Source organism: Miniopterus schreibersii, assembly GCF_964146895.1.
Source record: "Miniopterus schreibersii genome assembly, chromosome: X".
Taxonomy (NCBI): Eukaryota; Metazoa; Chordata; class Mammalia; order Chiroptera; family Miniopteridae; genus Miniopterus; species Miniopterus schreibersii.
The window spans coordinates 17,197,181-17,223,044 of NC_138104.1; the positions used below are offsets into that span (position 1 = coordinate 17,197,181).

The following is a 25,864-nucleotide window of genomic DNA, read 5'->3' on the forward strand; positions in this document are numbered from 1 at the left end:
ACTGCTTGCAAAGGCTGTATTAATATTAAACTAAGTGCATGGCCTTATCAGAAAGCATAGCCATACTGAGAACAGCAGGGAATCTTATGCTAAATGATTGTAAGATAAAAGAGCTGTCTTGGAATTTTTCACATTTATTCTTCTAACTCCATTTTTTTTCTGCCACCCACTATTCATACTTTCCCCAAAATAATACCAAAGGAAAACATTTGAGTGAACATATAAAAAGACAATATTTATTTTATTCAAGCTTTCCTATAAGAAGTTAAACACAATGATCCCTAGTTGAGTAATGTTTTAGTTAACATTACTAAAAATGTTAACATTGTTTCACATATCCCTTTACTGCCCAGATGAAGAAAACACTTATCTGAACGAAAGAATAAGAATGTACATTCTTACAGTAGGTTTACTTAGGCATGCAGAGAAAAAAATCCATATAGGTTAGACATAAAATAGTAAATGAACCTACTAGTTTCCCACAGGTGATGAGAATCCCACTGATGTTCAGGGTGAGGAAAAAGCAGATTTACAGTTGTGAGTACGTGAAAGTTTATTCTTATATTATTACTTAATAATTATTGTATTATTTTTCCATATGAACAACTGTAAACCTACTTTTGCCCCACCCTGTATCAAAGTCTCCAAGAGCTCCCAAGACCTGGGGATCAGTTTTCAACAATGATAAAACAGCCATAGCTAGCTACTCCCATAACTCACTGCCCCCTTTCCCCTCAACTATTTTACTGCTAAAAGAGGATGGAAACAAAATACAATTTCCACACTTCCAGGATGCATCAGTAGTTCCTTGGGTAATAAGAGTATCAAAGCCCCCCTCCCCCATTGCCATCTAAATAGGGTAAGAGGAAAAATGGCTTTGGTGAGGCATTTCGGTGTTTTGCTTCCCAGAATTATAAAAGACCTGGCTAGGAAATAATCTCGTTCCTACAAAGGAAAACCAAGTATTTTTATTTTTAGAGAACAGTAGAACAAACTGGAACATCCATGCCCGTCTTCCAGCCTCAAAATAAAAATCTGACCTCAAAAATGAAAGTGCAGGGAGGCAAAACCTTGGCATATACCCTTGTTCTGAACCCCAATTTCCTCAGAAAACTTGAAGACACAGCGCTCCTCTTCAGTGCAAGCAGGTTGCCACTTTTCCCCAAACCTGTGAAAAGCAGAGATCTCTGATCTTCCTCCCCTTAACAGCAGGAATTATAAGTAGCACTATCTGATTAATATAAATGGGTGAATGTTTGGAGAAATGGAGAAAACAAATTTCTCAAGTTCCTACTAGTAATCTGAGTCTATGTGTGTAAGGAGAGAAACAATGGTGTGTGGGGGGGCAGTATCATTTCCATACTTCTTTTAATTTGGAGGAAGTAGGGGTAGGAGGAAATATATGTGTTGTGGAAATGGGTGAGAATGGAACACTAACATACGCAAAAAATGTATACAAATGTTGGAGCCTTGGATGCTGCCTATCTATACAAGACACGAAACCTAATAACTACTTGTGACAGTAAGGGAAAAGAGGAAAACAAAACTATTCTTTTTATCAAGCAAATAACAAAGTTCTAAGTGAAGATAATATCTCATTTGTTTAGAAAATATGTAGAGAACTAGTAAATGCTGAAAACCTTCAAATAAATGCAGACTCACACAGAAGTTACAAAATATGCAAGAACTTATCATTGTTTCTCAGTCAACTCACACTTTACCTGAGATACAAATCACTCCCTGCTCCTCTAAGTGTTCTGAGCAGATATTCTATTGAAAGGTGAAAGACTACAATGAGGGAAAATGCAAAAGGGGAAATTAGGTGTGGGAACTGGGGAATTGAAAGGTCTGAAAAATGATTGGTGGAGAAAAAGGAACTGGTAGGAACTGAGGAGTTCCAACCAGATTGTCAACCCTTTGAGGGAGGTGCCTCACAGCTGGGGGCCTAGCACAATCTGGACACAAAGTAAATACTTGATTTGAGTAGTAGAGGTGAAGAAAAAACAATATGTCATTAGAGAATACAGTGGTTCAAACTCTAATACCCAATAAATCATTCTGTCTCTGCTGTCCTTAAAAGCCTGGAATGGCTTTGAAAGGTCTTGGTAAAGAAGCTGCCACTGCTTTTTCTGTAGCTGTCATCATGGTGGCCAACAATGCCTTTCAAAGTAGAGGAAAATGCCGCTGAAGGGATGATGATTCCGGACCCTTACATTTTAATAGCCACAAACATTATTTAATGGGATCCCAAACAAGAGATAACAGATTTTCCTCACTTTTGTTTGCTAGATGGTCTCAGTGATTCAAGTTGGGCATTTGCACCCAAAAATGAGTTCCTCCACAAATAAAATTTGTTGGTATTGTTTGACACAAAGAATACAAAGCAGGCATAGATCCCTCAGGAAGTCATCACAGCTCTTGATAAGATTGACTCTACTGTCATCATCACTCTTTGCTTTGTCCCCTAGTTTGAAACCTTCACAAAAGATGCCTGCTTTTATAATTCCATGAGAACTTCCACTCTCTTCTCCAAAGGGCACATTATTTTTAGTTTTTCGGTGCATGACTCAACATAAAAAACCTGTGGCTCTTATGAGCTGCCTATTTTTAAATGGTCCGGTAATTCTGTAGTTTCAGTTTCCATTTAACAAGTTCCCAGGTAACAAATGCAGAATGGGATGAATCTTCACAAGGGTACATTGAAGGTTAAAATAAATTATCCCTATTACTGAGGGGTTCTCTTCAGGTTTTCTATCAGCACGACAGAATCTGTTTCTTCTTTGGTTTGCTTCTCATAGATGTCATACTTCTTCCAGTGCTGGAAGAAAGGAAAAAACACATTTACGATGACTTTTCTAAACACTGTTCTTTCCCTGAGTACTCACAGCCAATGATTATTTTTAGCTTTGAGTTCATAGAACTATGAGTGTATACTTCCTGTTATGTTTTTGTTTGTTTTTTTTTGACCTAAGAATCTTCATCTATTTGACCAATTAATGAAACAAAACACTCAGGAAGTAATCTTAAAGAGGGAAAAAGTATGGGGTTGGTATGTGACACTGAATGGCTATTTTAAAAGATAAACAAATTTGAACATATCCAAAATTAAAATCAGTCTTTTGAAGAAGAATAAAAGGGTGGCATACTTTTCTTACTTCAACTATTTTTACCTTTATTTTCTTACCACTCAAATTTGGCCATTGCTCCAGATATAGTAGGTTCAAAAAGCCAACTAGCATCTTAGTTAACGGCAATATTAAATGTCCCAAAAGTCTTAGTGCAGTTAAAACTTTTGACAGACCCTGTATTAACATCTTCATGTAACACCATTTGCTAGAATAGGGAATTATGCATAAATTAAGCTAATCTTGAACTCAATTTCAGTGTGTCTCCTCTGGTGAAAGTTGATATCCTGGTCCTTGACGTCTTTACTTACAATCAAAGAAAAGGGTAAAACCTGAGCTCAGTCCCCTCATCTGTAAAAGAATGTTGTTAGACTAAACCAAAGGTCAGCAAACTATGTCTAAAGACCAAAGCCAGTAGGACACCTGTTTTTGTAAATTAAGTTTTATTGGAACACAGCCACACCCACTTCTTTCTGTATTGTCTATGGCTGCTTTCATGATACAACGTTATAGTTGAGTTGCTGTGACAGAGACCAAACGGCTTGCTAAGCCAAAAGTATTTTTAGTCAACCGCAGGTTTCATTCATAGATATAACCAAACCAAGATAAAAACCATATTTTTAATCCAAGGATGATAATCCATGCATGTGGAGGGCCAACTGGATGCAATGTTCTAAGCTATCTTATATAAGGGACTTGAGCATCCCAGATTTTTGTATCTGTGAGGGCCCCTGGAACCAATCCCTCAATGATACAGAGGGACAACTATACTACCTGGCTCTTTAAAGAAACAGTTTGCCACCCAGCCGGCATGGGTCAGCGGTAGAGCATTGACCTATGATCCAGGAGATCTCGGTTCAATTCCCAGTCAGGGCACATGCCCGGGCTGTGGGCTCGATCCCCAGTAGGGGGCATACAGGAGGCAGCCAATCAATGACTTTCTCATCATTGATGTTTTTCTCTCTCCCTCTCCCTTCCTCTCTCTGAAATCAATAAAGACATATTTTTTAAAAAAAGAAATAGTTTGCCAAACCTTACCCTAGATTATTTCTAGGCTCCTTTTCTAATTTTATGTTTTATAGTTCTACAAGCCTAGGAAAGGAAATGGAAAGAAGAAAAACAAAAACAAAAGAACAATGGCTATTCAGCTGTCTCAGGTCGAGCAACTGGAGACCGACTGAGCAAGTAAAAACCATCCAGTCTTAGAAAGCCTATGGAGGGATGAGTTGGAAAACACTGCTTAAAACATCCAAACTAGGCTAAAGAAATTAAGCCTGATACTCCTAGTAGAATGGATAAAATAAGAAATACTGACAATTCCAAGTGCTAACAAAGATCCAGGATAACCAGATCTTTCATATATTGGTGGTGGAAACGTAAAATAGTATAGCCATCATGGAAAACAGTCTCAGAATTTCTTTATTTTTCTTTTTTTTGTTAATCCTCATCTGAGGATATTTTTTCCATTGACTTTTAGAGAGAGTGGAAGGGAGGGAGGGGGAGAAAGAGAGAAAAGAAAAACATCAATGTGAGAGATACACACATCGACTGGTTGCCTCCCGCATACACGCTAACCAGGGCTGAGGATTGAATCTGCAACCCAGGTACATGCTCTTGACCTGGAACAGAACCCAAGACGCTTTGGTGGGCAGGCCGACACTCAGACCACTGAGCCACACTGTCCAGGGCTGATGGTTTCTTATAAAGCAAAACAATCCCATGTGTCTACCCAAGAGAAATATATCCACACAAAAACCTCTACATAAATGTGTATAGCAACTTTATTCATAAAAGCCAAAAACTGAAGACAACCCCAATAAGTGTCCTTGAATAAGTGAATGATTAAATAAACTGTGGGGTACAGCCATATCATAGAATACTGCTCAGTAATAAAAAGAAATGAACTATTGATACACACAACAACATGGATGTCTCTTAAATGCATTATGCTAAGAAAAAAAGGCAGACTAAAAAACTATGTGCTGTATGATTCCATTTATATGATATTCTGGAAAAGGCAAAACTTTATGGACAGAAAACAGACCAGTGATTGCATGAGTATAGGGTCGGGGATGAGGGTTGACTGCAAAGGGGTAAAAGGGAACTTTTGGGGGATGACAGAAATGTTCTATATCTTGATTAGAGTGGTGGCTATAAAATTGAATACATTTCCTAAAACTCTCCCAATTGTACTTTAAAAAAAGTAAGTTTTATTGTATGTAAATCAAATCAATAAACCTGAATTTAATAAGAAATGCACAAATTTCTAACAAAAATAACAATCTGAAAAAGTTATATAACCTTGAAATAACGGCTTATTCAATAAATGGCACTAAGACAACTGGCTAAGCATTTGAAAAATAAAGTTAAACCCTACCTCAAAGCCTACGTGGATAAATTCCCTAAGGATTCAAGACTGAAATCTAAAAAACAAAATCAGATAATAGAAAAATATATTGGGCAACAATTATATAAATCTGAGGTAGAAAAGGGCTTTTCTACACATAAAAAATAAAGGAAAATTTGACTGCATAAAAAGAAAAAAAATAGTACATCATTAATGACAAAAGCACAGATGACAAGTCAAAGGATTAATATCTGATATATAAAAAGAGCTTTACAAACCACCAAGGAAAAGATGAATATTGCAGGGACAAATGGACAATGAACAAGAACTGAGTAAAAGAATCAATTCAAGCTAATGAACATATGAAAAAATATAGGCATATAGTCTTTGATCCAGCATCTTACTTCTAACAATTTATTCCAAGAAAGTAATAAAATATATATGCTACCAAGCAAAACAGAGACAGATTCATAGATAGAGAGCAGGTTGACAGCTGTTGGGCGATGGGGGGGTTGATGGATTGAGCAAAAAAGAATAAAAAGAGAGAGAGAGAACTCACGGACACAGACAACAGTGTGGTGATGGCGGAAGGGGGGAAGTGGAAGAGGGCATAGAGGGGATGAATGGTCATGGAAAAAATAAAATTTAATTTAATTTAAAAAGAAGAGCACAAAGGTTTCATCTAGCCCTACAGTATTATAAGAAAAGAAATGCTAATAGGAGCTGTGAAATGATGCCTATAATAATGAAATTTAATATTCATCTTAATGCCCAAGAGAGACTTGGTTAAGTATATAATAATATAGTCACACACTGGAATGCTATTTAGCCATTAAAACATATACTATAGGACTAGGGTTGGCAAACTCTTTCTGTAAATGGCCAGACAATAAATATTTTCAGCTTTGAGGGGCATATAGTCTCTGTCCCAATAACTCAACTCTGCTGTTGCAGCATCAACACAGTCACAGATAATATATAATGAATAGGAATGACTATGTTCCAACAAAACTTTATTTATAGACACTGAAATTTCAATTTTATATAATGTTCATGTGCCATGATATAGGATTCTTCTTTAGATTTTTTTCAAATATTTAAAAGTATAAACAGCATTATTGGCTTGCAGGCTGTACACAAACAAGTGGCAGGCAGGATTTGGCGTATGGTGTGTTGTTTAGAGAAAAATCCCCCAACAAAGGAGGTGGTTGGCAGCATGATTTTTGCTTTTGTTTTTCAAATATATCTTTATTGATTTCAGAGAGAGGAAAGGAGAGGGAGAGAGAGAGATAGAAACATCAATGATGAGTCATTGATCAGCTGCCTCCTGCACACCCCCCGACTGGGGATTGAGCCTGCAACCCGGGCATGTGCCCTGACTGGGAATCGAACCCTGGTCGCCTGGATCCTAGGTCGACGCTCAACCACTGAGCTATGCCCGGCTGGGTGGCAGCATGGTTTTTTAATTTCCCCAAATGCCACCATAAAAACCACAGGTAGGAAAGGTAAGTAGGAAAGCAAAACCAAAATCCATGGACATAATCTACAACAAAACCAGATGAAAATTATTCCCTCATGAACCCTGAAATATTGAGCAGATGGGGACAAATTAGAGATAGCTACAAGAGTAAAATGGTATCAGCTATGCTTGAAGAGCCTGCAGCGAGAATCAGTAGGGCATCTGATAGATGTGAGAACTGTGAAATCACTCAAACCTCAGCAAGCTAACTTATGAAGAATAACTAAGACTGACAGGGGTTTTCACCTTTAAAGAGTGACTGAGTGGAAGGAGTCCATGGTACAGTCAGGAGCTGCCTGGATCCCATGAACTCACAAAACCATCCAAAGCTCCCTTCAAGGGTGAAGTCCCACTCTAAGGAGAAACTGGTGGGAACAGACTCTACGTTGGCCAGGAAAGGGACAAGAGAGACAAAATAGAAAATCCCGAAGTAGAAGAGGCAGAAAGGAATTAGCTATAATTTTGAAAAATTCTCAAAAACAATAGAAGATGAAAGTCTAGAGCCACAAAATTAGGGGGGAAAAACACCCCAAAACTATACTAAATCAAGCCTCCTTCTAAAACTTCAGGGAAAATAAATTCATGTAAAAACAAGCAACAGAGTATTCTTACAGAATTAAAACATGTCAGAAAGACATATCCACCAAAAAATGAGGGAAATTAAAATCTAATATTTTAAAACAAGCAAAATATATTTTAAAAATTATATGATATGAAAAAATGTATATAATATGGAAGAATATAAAAATTCAGAGTATGAACAACTCAGAAATGACATGATAAAATGCAGGAAAGAATTACCAGTAAAAGAGTATCATTTCAGAAATGAAGACTAAGCTGGAGGGAACACAGGAGCAAATACACACAACAGATAATATCTTAAAAGAAACAGAAGATGAAAAGGAACGCTCTTTTAATAAAAAAGGAGTGACCCAGCTGGCGTTGCTCAGTGGTTGAGCATCGACCTATGAACCAAGAGGTCACAGTTCAATTCCGGGTCAGGGCACATGCTCAGGTTGTGGGCTCCATCCCCACTAGGGGGTGTGCAGGAGGCAGCTGATCGATGACTCACATCATTGATGTCTTTCTCTCTCCCTCTCCCTTCTTCTCTCTGAAATCAAAAACCGTAAAAAAAAAGAAGAAATGAAGGTGCCCTGGCCAGTGATGGTTGGAGCATCATTCTGTGCACCAGAAGGTCACAGGTTCGATTCCCTGTCAGGGCACATGCCTGGGTTGCAGGTTTGATGCCTGGTCGTGGTAAGTACAGGAGGCAGCTGATCCATGTATCTCTCTCACAAAGATGTTTCTCTGTCTCTCCCTTTCTCTCTCTGCCTTCCTCCCTCTCTAAAATCAATTAAAATTTTTTTTTAAAAAGAAATGAAGGTGCCCCAGTTGGGTGGCTCAGTTGGTTGGAGTTTCATTCCGTACATCAAAAAGGTCTTGGGTTTGATTCCTGGTCAGCACACATGCCTTGGTTGCAGGTTTGGTCCCCAATTGGGATGCATATGAGAGGCAACTAATCGATGTTTCTCTCACATCATGTTTCTTTCTTTCTCTCTCCTTCCCTCCCTCCCTGTCTCTCTGTTCCTCTCTCTAAAATCAACAAAAAAAATATCCTAGGGTGTGGATTGAAAAAAAACAAGAAATGAAGGTGATAAAAATTATTCAAGAGGATGTGGAAAATGTCTAAGACAGGCAAAGAAAACAAGGAAACAGAGTAACTTAAGTCCATAAGTTAAGACATTTTTACTGAAATTTAAAAAAATCTGAAACTACGTACTAAAAGGGCATGCAATATACATTGGGAAATTAATCCAGAATGACCAATAACATCAAGTCATATTCTGGTAAAATTACTGGACTTTGAAGAAAAAAAATTTTTTTTGACAACCAGGCCAAAAAACACCAAGTGTTTTAATACAGAAAGAAAATTATATTGTCAGCAGACTTTGACAACATTTTATGCCAAAAGAAGATGGATGACACATTTAAGATACCCAAGCCAAGAATGTGTGAGCCATAGATTTTATATCTAGCTAAAATTATTTTTAATTGTTAATGTAGAAAACTCCACCAACATGTAAATATTTGGTCCCATGAATCCTTCCTGAGAAAACTTTGAGCTTCAAACAACCAAAATGACTGGAGAGACATAAAGACCAGTAGTGAGTATTAAATATATACCCACACAGATGAGGGCTATAAGGGACACAATCTAGTATATAATGGTCTTATGCACTGACAATGTAGATACTGGACAACTTTGAAAATAGGGAGAGAATTGGGGGGAATATATGGAAAATTAATCTTTTCAATAATCATTGAAAGTTACTTTATTATTTGTCAAAAGTTCAGAAATTCCTTTAGTTTCACCTATTTCTTTCCCACCTGTTAAATTCAAATACAATGAAATATGAGCATTTCATTAAAACATGTTATATGATTGGTTAAAAGTGTGGAGTGGAGAATCAGGATGCCTGGGTTCAGATCCCAGCTCTGATACTTATTGGTTAACTTTGGATCCCATCTCTTCTATGTATTATCAGTATAACCTTGAGCAAATTACATGTAATACCCCTGGTGCCTCATTTTCTATATCTGTATAATGGAGTTAATACCTATTTTAGATGAGGACAAATTAATGAGTGAAGTGCCTCGCAGTGTCTGATACATAGTAAAAGTTCAATAAGTATGAGCTATTACTATTGTTGTTATTGCTATTATTCCATTTACCGATAAAAGTGGAGTATTTCCACTTCTCTATGTTGTTCACGTAACACTAAATATGGTTATGTCTAGGTGGTAGGATTAAGAGTTATTTTATTTTTCTCTTTTGATTATCTGTATTTTGAATTTCTCTACCATAAATATATATTGTTTTCAAAGAAAACATTTTAATTTTAAAAAATGTACCCTGAACATTATACTTTCATTGGTTTCTGGTCATGAGACCCAGTGTTTAGCTGTGTTGGGCAGAAATAAAGCCATCTGTTTCAGTGAGGTGAGCACTGCAGCAGAAAAGCCTTCTAAGACCCACTCATTTTTTAATTGCCTGTTTTCATTTCTGAAACTTGGATACTCTCATTTCCACCCATCAGCAGCATCATGGCCTTTTCCTGAGCACTGCTTCTATGACTATGTCCATGTAAGGGAACAATCGGAAAGGCTCTGGCCTATTCTTCAATTTTGTAAATTATGTCAGTTTAATTTTAAAATTACTTGTAGAAAAAATAAATCCACAAAATTACCAGTTCATAATTCAATTCTCACACTGCTGATTTTGTAAACAAGGTAATTAACAAGAGAATAATGTCCAAAGATGAAAAACATCATAAATGAAAAAATCAGTGTTTAGGAGGCTAACACAACTGACTTTTAGTTGCAAGTCATTTAACCCTAGTGTTATACATTCCATATTATAACCATAGTGTTATACATTCTTTTATATTTTAAAGGAATAAACAAACATTTCATAGGATAATGGAACATCAATTCTCAATTTAAGAGTACTTTCAAATTTGGTTATTTCCTACAGTGAATTTTCCATAGAAGTGAAGTGCAGCCCTAGCTGGTTTTGCTCAGTGGTTAGAGTGTCGGCCTTCGGACTGAAGGGCCCCGGGTTCGATACTGGCCAAGGCACGTACAGTACCTCAGTTGCAGGCTCGATCCCCAGCCCTGGTCGGGGCTCATGTGGGAGGCAACCAATCGATGTGTCTTTTTCACATCGATGTTTCTCTCTCTCCCCCTTCCACTCTCTAAAAAGCAATGGAAAAATATCCTTGGGTGAGGATTAAAAGAAAAAAGAAGAAGTGAAGTGGGTTTCATGCACCTAAGGACCACACAAAACACTGGCCTTTTGTATGCAAGTCAAGAGATTACATGCCCATTTTCTTCAGATCAACATTCACAATAGAAAGTTGTACAATTTGAATTGTAGGATCCCATGCCTAAAAATTATTGCCACTTCAAAAAGAACTGTGGAGGGGACTAATTTGGTACCATTTGAGGTGGCTAATAATCCAACCCCTTATTTTAAAAACTGATAATTAAAGGGAAAGAATTAAACATGTATCCTGCCTTTCTAGCAGAAACTGAATTTCAGAACCAGAGTCCAATTGATGATTGAAAGCAGTGCTTTATAGAAAAGTGCCAGATTATAAATGTAGATGAAATAAAAGATGAAAAAAATCATCATTTCACAACCCTAGTGGAATTAATGATTCAAGCAAGGATAACAACTGGCATAAAAAGCATCAGCTGAATAGTTGACAGGGTGCTAACATAACACCACAAAGATTATCTTCAGGTGGCAAGGGAGAAAATAAGAGTAGATGGCAGGAGGGGAGATGCTGTTATCACGTTAAATACAGTCGTCAATCTTAGCCTTACTAACCGTGGGACAATGGATATTTATTACCTGTCTCTTGATAATTGGGACAGTTGGAAAATTTTTAAATACGGGCTGAGTATTAGGTGATATTAAGAAATAAATAATTCTTAAAGTGTGATCATGCTATTTCCACCATAAAGGATAGCATTCTTGGTTTTAAAGAGATATACTAAAGTTAAAAAAATCAGCAATATTTTGAAGTCAACTCCCCAGTTAAAAAGCTTCTTTCCAATCAGGAATGCAAAACTGGCACAGTACTGAAAATATAATTGATTTCCAAGAAGTAGAGGAAGAACAGATCATTTTTTGTGGATGCAAGAGATGCAAAGGAGAAGCAATCCCCTGTGTGTATCCCCACAATATGGCCAACAGCCCAATTAGTCACAGAGAAAAGGCAAACAGCAAGAACAGGAAGAAATGCTGTTGGCCAAAATGTTACTACAGTGATGAACAAAACATTGTCAAAACACTAGAAACCTTAAGGAAAACTACATAGAAGATTTATTTATGGCCACACCTAAATGACTTTTTAAAAAATATGTTTTTTATTGATTTTTAGAGAGAAGAAGGGAGAAGGATAGAGAGATAGAAATATGGATTGGCTGCCTCCTGCATGCCCCCTACTGGGGATCGAGCCCACAACCAGGTCATGTGCCCTGACCCCAAATCAAACCAGTGACCTCTTGGTTCCTGGGTCAACACTCAACCACTGAGTCACACCGGCAGGGCTCAAATAACTTTTTTTTAAAGAACCACTATTGATGGTGTAGTGTGGAAGAGAAATGTATTTAGAAAGGATTATTATTTCTTTGGATTATGAGTAATTTGGGCTATAATGGCTTCTCATTCAGGTTCTGCAATTATCTATGTACTAGTCCTTGAGAAATTTCTCTGTAGTTCCCAATGTCCCCATCTCTTAAGTGAAGGGGTAGGACTAGAATCTAGAGTTTTAAAATTTTATAATTAAAGAAATATGATTAAGCACGTAAACCCCCACCTCATTAGAAGACCTCTAGGGCCATGCCCACTTTATAATTCAATGACTCTAGAAATAAAAGATTAGTCTTTCTGTTGGATACGCAGTTCAATTTGGGGAGATTGCTGCCATGTAAACAAAAAAGATTGTTCATTTGGTTAAAAAGGAAACATGAAAATTTGTTCTGTTACCCTATCCCCAGTCTGGCATTTTTATTAGACTTTTAGTTTTAAACACTGATTTTATTTAATGGTCTGCAACCATCACAAACAAAAACATCACATGCTTTTAGTGGTCCACCATATCAGTGTATCTGCATCACTAAATTAGAGCATTATCTGACTCATTGGGATAACATATTATCCTCTAGATAGCAAACTGAAAAAAGCAATTTTCCCATCTCTGAGAAAGATAATTGATTTGATTTTGCTGTCATTCACTCTATCACCCAGGCTTGAGATCTTGAAATTATTTTTTACTCTCTCCCTCCCCACCTTCCATCACCCACACAGAGTCACCAAGTCTAATGAGTTTCCTTTAATAATGTCTCTTGCATCAATTTCCTCTACTACCACCCTGGTAAAAGTCCCTATTATCTCTCAGACCTGGATGACTACAATATTCTCTGTTGCCTTAGTAACTTATACAGGGTTTCTTTTTTATCATAAAAGTAATACATGTTCATTATAGGCAATTTGAAAATTTCAGAAAGGTAGAGAGAGAGAATGATATCAATTATCCACAATCCCTCTGCCAGAGATGATCATTTTGACCCATTTCCAACCACTCACTGTTCTATGTATATATTCATTCACTTTTTAAAAATTAGGATTACAATACACTACACATTTATGATATGTTTCTTACTTTCATATCATGAATATTTTACTACGATAGTAAATGCTTTGAAAACCTAACTTAAAAACTAATTTCAATTGTTGATGTTTCATTGGTTTCTAATTTTTCACGTTAGAAACAAATGCTGCATTGACAACCCTTGGCCATTGTTGGATTATTTCCTTAAAATAGATTCTTAAAAGTATAATTATAAGATCAAAGATTCTTGTTACAATTTACCAAGTTGCTCTCCAGCAGGAATATATATATAATTTTACAGGCTCCCCAGTAGTGTGTTAAAAGTTCCAGTTCCCCACTCACTTGTTAACACTGGCTATTATCACTTTTTAGAAATTTATTAGGCTACGAATTTATATCTCATCTATGCTTTGGTTGGCATGTCTTATGTGTGTATATAAGTGAGTCCAAACATGTTTTCACAGATATTGGGCATTTGTGTCCTGGCACTCTGACTGGTCTTCATTCTGCTAACAGGGGTAGCAAACTCAATTGCCTCTTAGGGGTCTGGCATGTTAGGTCATTGTGAGAAACCACAGTGAGAATTAGGAATGGTAGGGCCTAAGATGAATTGGAGAGTGTGTGCTCTGCTTAACATTCCAAATTGAAAAAATTTAAATACATCACGCTGGCCAAACAAAACATCTATAGGGCAAATTCAGGACTAGGTTCCCAGTTTGCTACCATGCCAGTGCCTCCCCTTTTTAATCCACTCCCTCCTGACTATTATCAGAATGACATTCCTAATACCTTCCCAAATAAGGCCAGCCATAATGTGACTCCAAATCTTTTTCTCAGAACTCCCCTATTGCAACCTGCTACTTTGAAGAGGGTGATGTTCTTGGGGACAAGCATTCTATCTTACAAGAGGCAATAAAGCATAGTTGAAAGAGAGAACTCTGGAATCAGACAGTCCTGGGTCAAACCCCACCTAACCTTTACTTACTGGCTGTGCGACCTCAGTAAAGTTACTTAACCTTGTTGAGGCTCCATTTCCTCATCTGTAAAATGGTACTAACAGCACCTGCACCACAGGGTGGTAATGAGCATTCAATAAGGGAATATAAGCAAAGCACTTAGTACACTGCCTGGCACACAGTAGACTGGAACAGTAATTTTCTTTATTAATTTTTTAAAAATGTTTTTATTGATTTCAGAGAGAGGAAGAGAGAGATAGAAACATCAATGATGAGAGAGTCATTGATCGGCTGCCTCCTGCATGCCCCCTACTGAGGATTGAGCAGGAAACCCTGGCATGTGCCCTGATGGGGAATCAAACTGTGACCTCCTGGTTCATACGTTGATGTCCAACCAGTGAGGCATGCTGGCCGGGCAACAGTGATTATCAAAGTCTAGTCCACAGACTAACTTGCCAGGATAGGAATCACCTGTGGGCTCCTGTCAACTATGCAAACTCCTGGGCCCCATCCCAGACCTGCTGAATCAAAATTTCTACAGCTAGGGCCCAGGATTCTATGTTCTTATTCTTACAAGCATTCTAGTTGATTGTGAATCAGCTAAAGAAGCAGCCTTGCCCAGTTTGGCTCAGTGGTTAGAACATCGGCCCAAGGACTTTGGGGTCCTGGGTTTGATCCCAAACAAGGGCATATACCTCAGTTGCAGGCTCCATCCCTGGCCCCGGTTGGGGCATGCGGGAAGCAACCAATCGATGTCTCTCTCTAATATCGATGTTTCTCTCCCTCTCTCTCCCATCTCTGAAAAGCAATGGAAAAAATATCCCCGGGTGAGGATAAAAAAAAATTTAAAGTTGAAGAACCACTGGTTGCCATATTCACTACAATTACAGTGTACAATTTTCTCCTCAGGTAGCTGACTTCTGGACCTACCTGGACCCACCTGCCGAGTGGTGCCCTATCCCCCAGGGTCTGGCAGAGATACCCACTGCCTGTGACCATGATTTGGTGAAAAAGTGATCCAAATGAATGGTCCTTGGCTGGCATGTCAGCCTCCCTGCCTTCCTTTCATAGCCATGTATCATCGCTGCCATTGTTAATCACTCATTATTACAAAAATTGTCTGGGGGCTAAAGATAAATGGAAAGTATTATCAATAGTAATACTAATCACCAGTACTTACTAAACATCTATAATGTGCCAGGCACACTAAGCGGTTTTTATGCATTAAATGAATTTAATCCACGTAACAATGCTATGAGGCAGGTGTTATCATTACCTCCCATTTATAAATGGGAAAACTGAGGCACAGAGAGGTTAAGAAAGTTACCTAAGGTCAAACAGATGGTAAATGACACAGCAGAGACTTGAATCCAGACAATCTGACTCCAAAGCTCAGGCTCTGCTGAACTGCTTCCCTAAATTAACTGCTCTATCCCTGATATTACTAATTTAAGATACATACTATAATATTGATATTTATTTCATTTAATGTCTTCATTATTTTATTTGAGTGAATGTATTTATCAGAGAAACTTCAAACCCCTTTGTTCCTATAAGGGCTCAGGTTTTCTAGCCACAAATGCTAACATGAGAGTTTGCAGCAAACTAACTATACAGTTGGAGTGGGTTTGCTTTACCTCCATGCATTCAGAGGCCAGCTTTCCACGCAATAGCATGAACAAAATCTATTTCAATTGTTTACCTTATCTTTATATTTCCCCCAATCAAGCTGTAAAAAATATCCAAGAGTCAGAAGCCTTTCCTATCGGGCTAGTTTCATAACAGAGGCTCTTCCCCCCACACGTTTGGATCAAATATGTTTCCTACTTCAGAGAGAAAATGAAGCCAAGGATATGAGATAGACAAAGTGTTCTGAGGACTTCTTAAATGCTATGCTCGGGCTGAGATATAACCTTTTCAATCAGCTCTTCATTAATTTTTTTAGATAAAATGTACTTCCAAATAACCAATTTTGAAATGTAACTCTGACAGATGCTACAACATAGATGAACCTTGAAAACATTATGCCAGGTGGAAGAAGTCAGACACAAAAGGGCACATATTGAAGGACTCTGCTTATATGAGGTACCTAGAATAGGCAAAGTCAGAAAGACAGGAAGTAGAACAGAGGCTACCAGGGGCTAGGGGGAATGGGGAGTTACTGTTTAATGGGCACAGTTTCTGTTTGGAATGATGAAAAAGTTCTGAAAATAGTGATGATGGCTGCACAACATTATAAATGTACTCGATGCCATTGAACTATACTCCTAAAAATGGTTTAAAATGGTAAATTTTATGTTATATATTTTTTACCAAACTTAAAACAAATTCCATAGCCTCCAAAAAAAAAATCCCCAAAACAAAAAAACAACCAATTTTGAATCTCGTGGATTCAGAGCTTACCAAGGTATCATCATTTTGGTCTCCAAACATTTCTTTAAAAATCTTTCCAGGATCAGGAATTGGAGGGAATATAATGATCTTGAGCCTTTAAGAAAACAGAGACATTTTTGATCAAACCTTTCACCCCATAGGAATGTCACACTTAAATACAGCCATATTAAAAGGAGGCTTGGACTAAAGACATGGTACCCAAGTCATCTTTAGTGACAGAGCAGTTGTGGAGAAATTTCTAAAATAAGCTGAGAAATCAATGGCCAAAGAGGATTAAGTATGGGTGGAGTAAAGGGACCTTCCGGATAAGCAGACAACTTATGTCCTTATCATTTAAAATTTTTTCCAGCTTTATTGAGATATACTTGACAAATAAAAATTGTATATATTTGAAGTGAATGTACAATGCAATGTTTTTATATAAGCATGCATTGTGAAATGACCACCACAATCAATTTAATTAACACATTCACCACCTCACGTAGTTATGATTGTGTGTGTGATACTCTATTATTTAATAATAATAATGTTTTAGTTATCATAGATCAGATGGGAGCTTGCTATTTATAATTTTGAAAAAATTAATATTCTGAGAACAGGATATATTCTGGTTTTATTTTTCTTTCATTTTCTTACTTCTCTCCTCTATTTTTACATGGAGATAGTGGACTACCTCATCTCTTAGGTCTCTACACATTGGTGTTCCCCAGGGTTCAGCCTTTTGTCCTCTTTATCTCACTCAATCTATGAGCACTTTCTTCCAGTCTTAGGGCTTTGAATCCATTTACATGCCAAGGACTCCCAACATTCTATCTCCAGCCCAGACCTCTCCTAAACTACAGATTCATGTATACAACTACCCATTTAACATCTCAACTTGGATATCTAATAGGCATCTCAAACTTATATTCAAAACTGAAGTTCTCACCTTTACATTAAATCCAGCTCTCCTCACAAATCTCTCCACCATAGTATATGGCTCCAGCATTCACTCAGTCTGCTGAAGTCAAAAATCTAAGAGTTGTGCTTGAATCAATTTCCTGCACACCTCCACAGAGAAGTAGCCATCAGCTAGCGCTATCAATTCTATCTTCAAAATATATCTCACATCAGACCACTTCTTACTATTTCCATTGCCGACAACTAACCTAGGCTCCCTCATCATTCCCCTCAAACCCAGCAATGCCTCCTAAACTAACCCACCTGCTTCCATTCTTGCCCATTCTTCACTCAGCTACTATAGTGATCTTTTGTGACAGTAAATCAGATCATGTCTCTCCCCTGCTTAAAACGCTCCAGTGTTTTCCCCTTATGATTAAGAGAAAATCTCAATTCCTTGCTATAGCCTATGTGATCTAGCCCTGCCAACACATCCAGCCTCATGTTCTGTCGCTCTCTCCCTTGCATACTCTGCTCCAACAAGACACACGAAGCTCACCCCAGCCTCCGAGCCTTTGCACTAGAAGGTAGATAGGGACTTTGTCCTGTTCACTGCTGTAAAGCCAGCAATGAGGACGACAGTGACTGGCACATAAACAGGCACTCAATAAATATATGTTGAATGATTATTGACATGATAATAAAATATTGGTTTAGAGCCAGTTTAATAACCTATTTCAACCATAGGTATTTGCTAAAAGAGCAAATGACAGTACCAGACTAGTCCCTATGGCGAGACAAAGGAAAGCATTCTCAAGGAATGAAGACCATATATTACATTCATTCCACTTGGTGAAGCTCTTTCCTACAGCATTAAGTAGCAACATGCTTTGCATTCATAAAAGACAAGTAAGTTAATGAGCAATAGTCTCCATTTCTAAAACTTCATTCCAACAGCTACCAACTAACTGTCGATAAATTAAACATTTGAAAGAGTAGAGTGAACGTAAGTCCTAGCAACAATTCTAAACACATGCAAAGAGAGCAGTGCCTGAGCAGAGCCCTGGGAAACTAATCTAATACTTCCTGCACCAGACAATGGGCATAATAATACTTCTTTGCCACACCATACTACCAAAAGCCAGGTATAACACAAATGCTTTTAATACACTGGGCAAATATCAAACGCCCACAGAGAGCAATAACCATAGCAACCAGGCTAGCAGAAACTGTCAAGCCTGTCTGGGCAGCTGCCTTACCTTTTTAGATAAAGCAGAAGGACTATGATGGCACATGCAACAATGATGGGAATGATGAGTAACATGGTGATGTAGAGTATGGGATTGGTCTTCTTACCTGGAAAATGAAAAGCAAACAAATATATGAGAAATAAAATCCCTTTAGAAATACCAAGCAACAACTCTATTAAAGTAGTGAGGTCACAGATATTTCTACCCTCTGCTCTAACCTATTTTCCAAAACCCTACAATTAATTTATCTTCTGTTATCTTAATAGTGGCAGGCGGAGTCCTGCTTTGGCACCTAAAATTCCATGAGTGAATAAACCCATTAAAAATTATCTGAAACCAAGATATCTCAACAGGTTTCAGACACTATTAACAAAGATGTTATATCTGTTAAATATGTCATTTCATTAACAGTGACTATATTTTCTTATTGGTTAGTTAATACTATTACAATACCTAAAATAATCCTAACAACTACCACTACTACTATTCTTAACTAAGCACCTACTATATGTGTGATACCATACCAGGTGCTTCTACATGCTTATATCTATGCTACATAAATAATATTGTCTCCCATTTATACAGATGAGAACGATAAAGCTCAGAGCAGTTTACTGACTTGTTCCTAAGGGTTTAGTAAGTGATGGAGTCAAGCCTCAAATCCAGCACTGTCCAATTCCAAAGTCTTTCATTAACTGCCTTGTTACCCCTAACATATGAAACATCGTATATCTATTTATTCGCTTACCTTTTCCACTAGGGCATGAACATTTAGAAAGCATCATCAGGGCCTAGCATCATTGTTTTGGGCAGCCTCTAAGATGACCCCAAATGATCCCTGCCTCCTGATATTCACATCCTTATGTAATCCCCTCCCCTTGAGGGTGGGCTGGACTAATTGAGTCATTTATAAAGAACTGAATAGCAACAGTGATGGAATGTCAAAATCAGGTTATAAAAGACTGAGGTTTCCATACTGGGTGTTCTCTCTTACACTCTTTCTTGCTTGGATCACTCACTTGGGGAAGTCAGCTGCTGCCATGTCATGAGATAGCCCTGTAAGGAGATCCATGTGGCAAGGAACTGAGGGAGGCCTCGTATTAATTTCCTAGAATTGCTGTAACAAATCACCACCCACTGGTTGGCTTAAAACAATAGAAATATATTCTCTCACAGTTCTGGAGGCTAAAAGTCCAAAATGAAGGTATCAAGAGGGACATGCTCCCTCTGAAGGCTATAGAGAAGAATCCCTCCTTGCCTGTTCCTAGCTTCTGGTGGCTCCCAGAATCCTTGGAGTTCCTTGGCTTGCAGCTGCATCACTCCAATCTCTGCCTCCATCTTCACATGGTCTTTGCTGTGTGTCTCTGTGTATCCTTTCTTCTACTTATAAGAATTCTAGTCACTGGATTTAGGGCTTTAATCTAAGCCAGTATGACCTCATTTCATTTTGATTACATCTGCAAAAACTCTATTTCTAAATAAAGTCACATTCACAGGTAGCAAGAGTTGGAATTTAGATGCATCTTTTTGGAGAATACAATTCAACCTGCTATAGCCTCCTTCCAGTAGCCAGAGAGGAACTGAGGCTCTCTAATGACCACATTAGTAGTGAGCTTGGAAGTGGACTCTCCAGCCTTAGTCAAACCTTCACATGAGGCTCTAGTCCATGCTGATAGCTTGACTGTAACCTCATGACAGAACTTGAGCCAGAGGTACCTAGCTAACCTGTGCCCAAATTCCTGACACACAGAAAGAAACCGTGAGTTGGTAAATATGTGTTTTTTAAGCCATTATATTTTGGAGTAATTTTCTATGCAACAGTAGATAGCTAATACAACCACAGCTTGTTCTGTGTCTCAATTAATAGGTAACTGACTACCTCAACAACCTGTCTCTCTGTTAGAAAGTCCTTAAGTTGGTCCTCTTTTGCCCCATGGAGCCACAAAAAAGCAAGCCTATTCCCTTTTACTTGACAATACCTCAAATATTAGAATTCATCAATCATGACTCCCCAAGTTTACTTCATCAAGTGTTTCTCCCTGAATTCTGAGATTCTTCAACATTTTGATTACTCACTTTCACGGATGGATTCCAGTCTTCTGATGCACTTCTTACAATGTGGTACCCAGAATGAATACAGCACACTTCTGATGTGGTGGACACTGTGCCACACCCTGCAGCATTCCCTTGTTTTAGGTGCTGCACTATCACTGCTGCCTATGACTGCATATGCCTTTAGGAATACTTAAGGATTCATTGTTGTCAAATAAAACCCTATATACCCCACCACCCTACAACACACACGTTCATAAAGTGTAGGTCTTTTCAATCCTATACTTGAGCCTGGCAAATAGCTTGTTCAACCTCTCAATTAATAAATGAAACTGATTTTTTTCAAACCTAGATACGGTTTATCTCTATTAAATGCCATCAAAGCTCACTGTTCTCCTCTTGATTCTATCACCAGCACATAGGCTAGTCTAGCATTATACAATCTGCAGATTTAATCATGCTGACCTTCTATATTTTTGTTCAGATTGTTAACAAAGATGGAGACAAGACAGAAGAGAAGATAATACCATTTGGATTGTGGATTTTCAAAGTGTTATATATTGCAAATTGGGTGATTTGAGAGTAATTAAACAGAAAATACATTTCAACTGTAATACTCTCTGGCCGATATTAAGAATGCAGAACATCCCTTCCTCCATCCTATTTTCTGCTTCAGCTTAATGTCCATGCATCAATGGTTTAAATTCTAATGAAATCCTGTTCCCTTACCTATACTCATCGCTGGACTCCAATTACTCCAGAGTTTGTTATCTTCGTAGCATAACTTATTTGTTTTGACTCTCATTCTGACTGTGTTCAAAGTATCAGGAAGAACACCAGGAACCCGGAAACAAATTGTACCCTTAAAATTAAAACAAAACAAAACACACACACAAGGAATATTAACAGTTTATTCTCTTTCTCTGCTTCTGAATCCTAAATATAATTATTGACCAAATTCTGTATATGATTAAGACTTGAATTGTACTCCAAATTATCTGACTTTAACTCCTGGATAAAAATTGGCAATAACACATAGAACAAAGCAGTTCATTTTTCTCAAAGCAGTTCAAATGCAGGCTATGCTCACCCAGTCCCACCCCCAACTACTCTTATGAGTTTAAGCTCAAATAGCTAAAGTTGAATTTACTGACCTCTACGTTCCTCTCAAATTCTGAATTATCACATATGGGTTCTTCAACCTTGAAAACATAAAAAATGAATAAATTGAAAATATTAAAAAGACCACATTTTACATCATTTAACCATTTCTAACAAGGTTTCCTTTATCCTATTGAAAGAGATCCCGCCCTGGCCGGTGTAGCTCAGTTGGTTGGGTGTCACCCTGTGCACTGAAGGGTTGCAGGTTCGATTCCTGTCAGGGCACAAGCCCAGGTTATGGGCTCAATCCCAGGCAGGGGGCATTCAGGAGGCAGCAATAGATATTTCTCTCTCATCAATGTTTCTCTTTCTCTAAAAATCAATTAAAATATATTTAAAAATAAAAATAAATAAAAGGGGGAATGAGGTAAAATTATTTTTTTAAATCACATTGTTTAATCTAAATATATACAATTTTTACTTGTTAATCATACATCAGTAAAGCTAGAAAAAATAGTCTTTTTAAAAATAATTTTTCTATTTTTCAATTACAGTAGATATACAATGTTATATTAGTTTCAGGTGTATAACATCATGATTAGACAATTATATAAAAAATATTCAACTTCTATGCCCTAGCCAGTGTGGCTCAGTTGGTCGGAGCATCACCCTATGCACCAGAAGTTTGCAGGTTTGACTCCTGGTCAGGGCACATACCCAGGTTGCGGGTTTGATTCCCCATTGGAGCACATATGGGAGACAACTGATTGATGTTTCTCTCTCTCTCCCCCTCTCCCTACCTCTCTCTCTAAAATCAATAAAAACTTATCCTCAAGTGAGGATTAAAAAAATATATATATATATATTCAACTTCTATCAAAAAGATGTTTAAACATGGGACAAAGACCAGAATACATAGCTATAATTTTTGGCATTCAGTGTCATTCACTAAATGGTTCCTACCAGTATTAGTGAAGAGCTAAAAGACCAAGAGAATGATGAAGGGCCATCCTATCAATATTTCATATAGGTGCAGAGAAAAAGCCACTCAGGGACTACTGTACCCTATTGCTGGCCATATGGAATCAGAGACCTGCTGGGGAACCATAAGTGTCAACTACTACTTGAGGGATCAGGTTGCAGGCTGATGTCCTCCCTGCCTTGGATAATCTCCCAGATGATATAGATAGATGATATAGATATAGATATAGATATAGATGATATAGATATAGATATAGATATAGATATAGATATAGATATAGATATAGATATAGATATAGATATAGATATAGATATAGACAGATATAGATATAGATATTCCAAAGTCAACAAATCACTGTGTAAATTAAAGGCTCTGGGCTCTTGTTCATATGTAAATCCTGTGTTATTTATCAGTTGCTCAGATACCTCTATGAGAAAACAAAGGCACAGAGAACCAAACAGATAGTTTGCTGGGATAGGGGTAGTCAAAGCCAAGTCATTCCTTACTTTGTGATTCTGTCATGAGCTACCTCTGACCAAAGCCCTCGTGTGATGGCACCAGTTCATGTTCCAGCCTACTTCCCTCTCTTAACTGGAACACCAGGCAAAATAATTCCTCAAAAAGTCTTGAAAAAAGAAAAAAAAAGGTCTAACCAGCAAAGCTCAAGATCAAGGAGCACACAAAAAGCTGATGACATTGTAGGGAAGGAAGCAGCTGGTGACCATCTGTTAGGAGAGAGTACATTAAATTCAAGTGTATAAACAGAGTTAATTCCACATAGACTATAGTTCTGATTTAAGTGAATAAATTCCATAGCATGTGTGTTCTCTTCCACTTAGAAGTTTGCAAAAAATGTAATTTAATTCAACAAAAATTTATTAAGTGATGACTACACAAATGGTATTATATCAAGTATTCTTCATCAACGTTTAGTACATGGAGACCAACTTTTGAAGTCATACTTATTAGCTATGTGGCCTGTAGTATGTTACTTAACTTCTCTGGGCCTTAGTTTCCCAATAAAATGTAACCTATTTCATGGATTGTTATAAGCCACTGACTGCATAAGAAGTACACAGAGGAATATATTTGTAGTATATCATAAACACTTAATAAATAATGGCTGTTACTTAAAAACAAAATCTTTGAACTTAGACTTTGGCTGAAATCTTGACTCTACTACTTTCTAGAAATGTGATCTTAGGATTAACCTCTGAGACTGAGTTTTCTCATCTGTAAAATGGGAAGGGGAGAAAGGATCTAGATCTTTGGGGTTACTATGAGGACTTAATGAGAATTCAGATGAAATGCTTATTAAAATACCTAGTACATACTTATTGCTCAATACATGTTAGCTGCTATTAATAGCAGGAATAGCACAAAGTAAGCACCACCTAACTCCTCCCTGGAGCTTATATTTTTAGTGGAGACAACAGGCCTACACATGTGATCAGGGTAACCAGCAGGGCATAAGTCAGTGCCAAATGAGTAATACAAGCAGCATGTGTATTTGGGATTTAACAGAAGAGAGCAGTAAAGGCTGGAGCAGTCAAGTAGATTTCACCTTTCTGATAGCTCACTTAGTTGGAAAAGCAAGCTGCACTCCCTCCCCACTTGGAAGCCCTTTGCTTTTTCCCTTTGCAGTATTGTATGGGGACAATGGTTTCTGTTCCAGGTAATAGTTACTCTATTTGAGAAATAGATTCATCTGCAAATGCCCAGAAGAGCTCTGCTCAGCTGTGGACCTGGTCACTCCCTCTGGAGTTACTAGCCTGTCAACACTGGCTTATTTTAGTAAGTAGAGATGCTCCACAACTTACGATGGGGTTACATCCCAATAAACACCTCGTAAGTTGAAAATATCCTAAGTTGAAAATGCATAGAATACACCTAACCTACCAAACACCATAACTTAGCCTTGCCTACCTTAAATGTGCTTAGAACACTTGTACTACCTACAGTGGGGCAAAATCATCTAACACAAAGCCTATTTTATTATAAAGTGTTGAATATCTCATATAATTTATTGACTACTGTACCAAAAGTGAAAAACAATGGATGTATGAGTACTCACCATTAACGTACACAGTTAAAAGCACAGTGGACCTAAAGAATGTTTGAAGCATTGAACTAAATTAATTACATATGAGAGAGTATCGTACTGTATATCACTAGTCCAGGAATCTCAGAGGGAAGGCAGGGGTGGAAAAGTGGATGTGGAAAGATTAGTCAAAGAACTTACATGCATAAATGCATAACCTATGGACACAGCCAAAAGTATGGGGAAGGCCTGGGGGTGGGGCAGACTCAGAGTGGAGGGGGTCAGTGGGGGGGAAGAAGGGGGACATTTGTAACACTTTCAATAATAAAGATAAATTTTTAAAAATCAAAATTCAAAGTACAGTTTCTACCAAATGTGTATCACTTTTTCCACCATGTAAGTCAAACCACAGTAAGTCTGTATTTTGAAACTCCCATGATGAGTTAAAACAACTGAACTCAGGAATTTGCCTATGTGTGAGATGCTGGGCGCCTTTAAAAGCCAATACAATACACTTGTTTTTCAACCCTCTAAAACTCAAATGTACACAGGGCTGGGGCAGGTGGCACACAAGTAAGTGAGTGGCACAGTCCCTGTGGTCTTGAGGCGCCACCTTATGGAAACTACACTCCTCGGGTATGACAGTTTTAAATCTGGACAAAAAATTCAAATTTAAAAAACAAGCAAAACTCCACTTTGTGGCCCAGTGTGTGACTTCTACTCTAAAGTGTATCAATGAGACTGATGCCCTGAGGTTATGCCACATGCTATTATGCCCAGTTCTCCACAGGGACCTTTAATTAGCATGTTTTGTATTAGATTCTGAATAGTAAAACTGAATATAATCCAACCAATAGTGACTACTTAAATTTGAATACTTTAGTTGCCTCAAACTCCAAGAAAACTGAATGGCCATACCAGAGCCTCCAAGTATCTACCTGATCTGACTCCAGTGTCAATTCTGTTTTTCACACATGCCACACTCATTCCTGCCTCAGTCTTCATACTTGCTGTCCCCTCCAACCTGAGATCTTCA

The 25,864-nt window shown here is 37.8% G+C and overlaps 1 protein-coding gene across 1 annotated transcript in view; it reads right to left on the minus strand.

Annotated features, from left to right (window-relative positions):
- Positions 1-214: 214 nt before the first annotated feature.
- IL13RA1 (interleukin 13 receptor subunit alpha 1) overlaps positions 215-25,864 on the minus strand; it is a 50,374-nt gene continuing 24,724 nt past the window's right edge. The window contains exons 7-11 of the mRNA XM_081125243.1: positions 21,859-21,906; positions 21,434-21,566; positions 18,662-18,758; positions 16,533-16,617; positions 215-2,818 (exon numbers count right to left, since the gene is read on the minus strand). Coding sequence (XP_080981369.1) covers positions 2,726-2,818; positions 16,533-16,617; positions 18,662-18,758; positions 21,434-21,566; positions 21,859-21,906 — 456 coding nt within the window. The 3' untranslated portion in view covers positions 215-2,725. The remainder of the gene's footprint in view (positions 2,819-16,532; positions 16,618-18,661; positions 18,759-21,433; positions 21,567-21,858; positions 21,907-25,864) is intronic.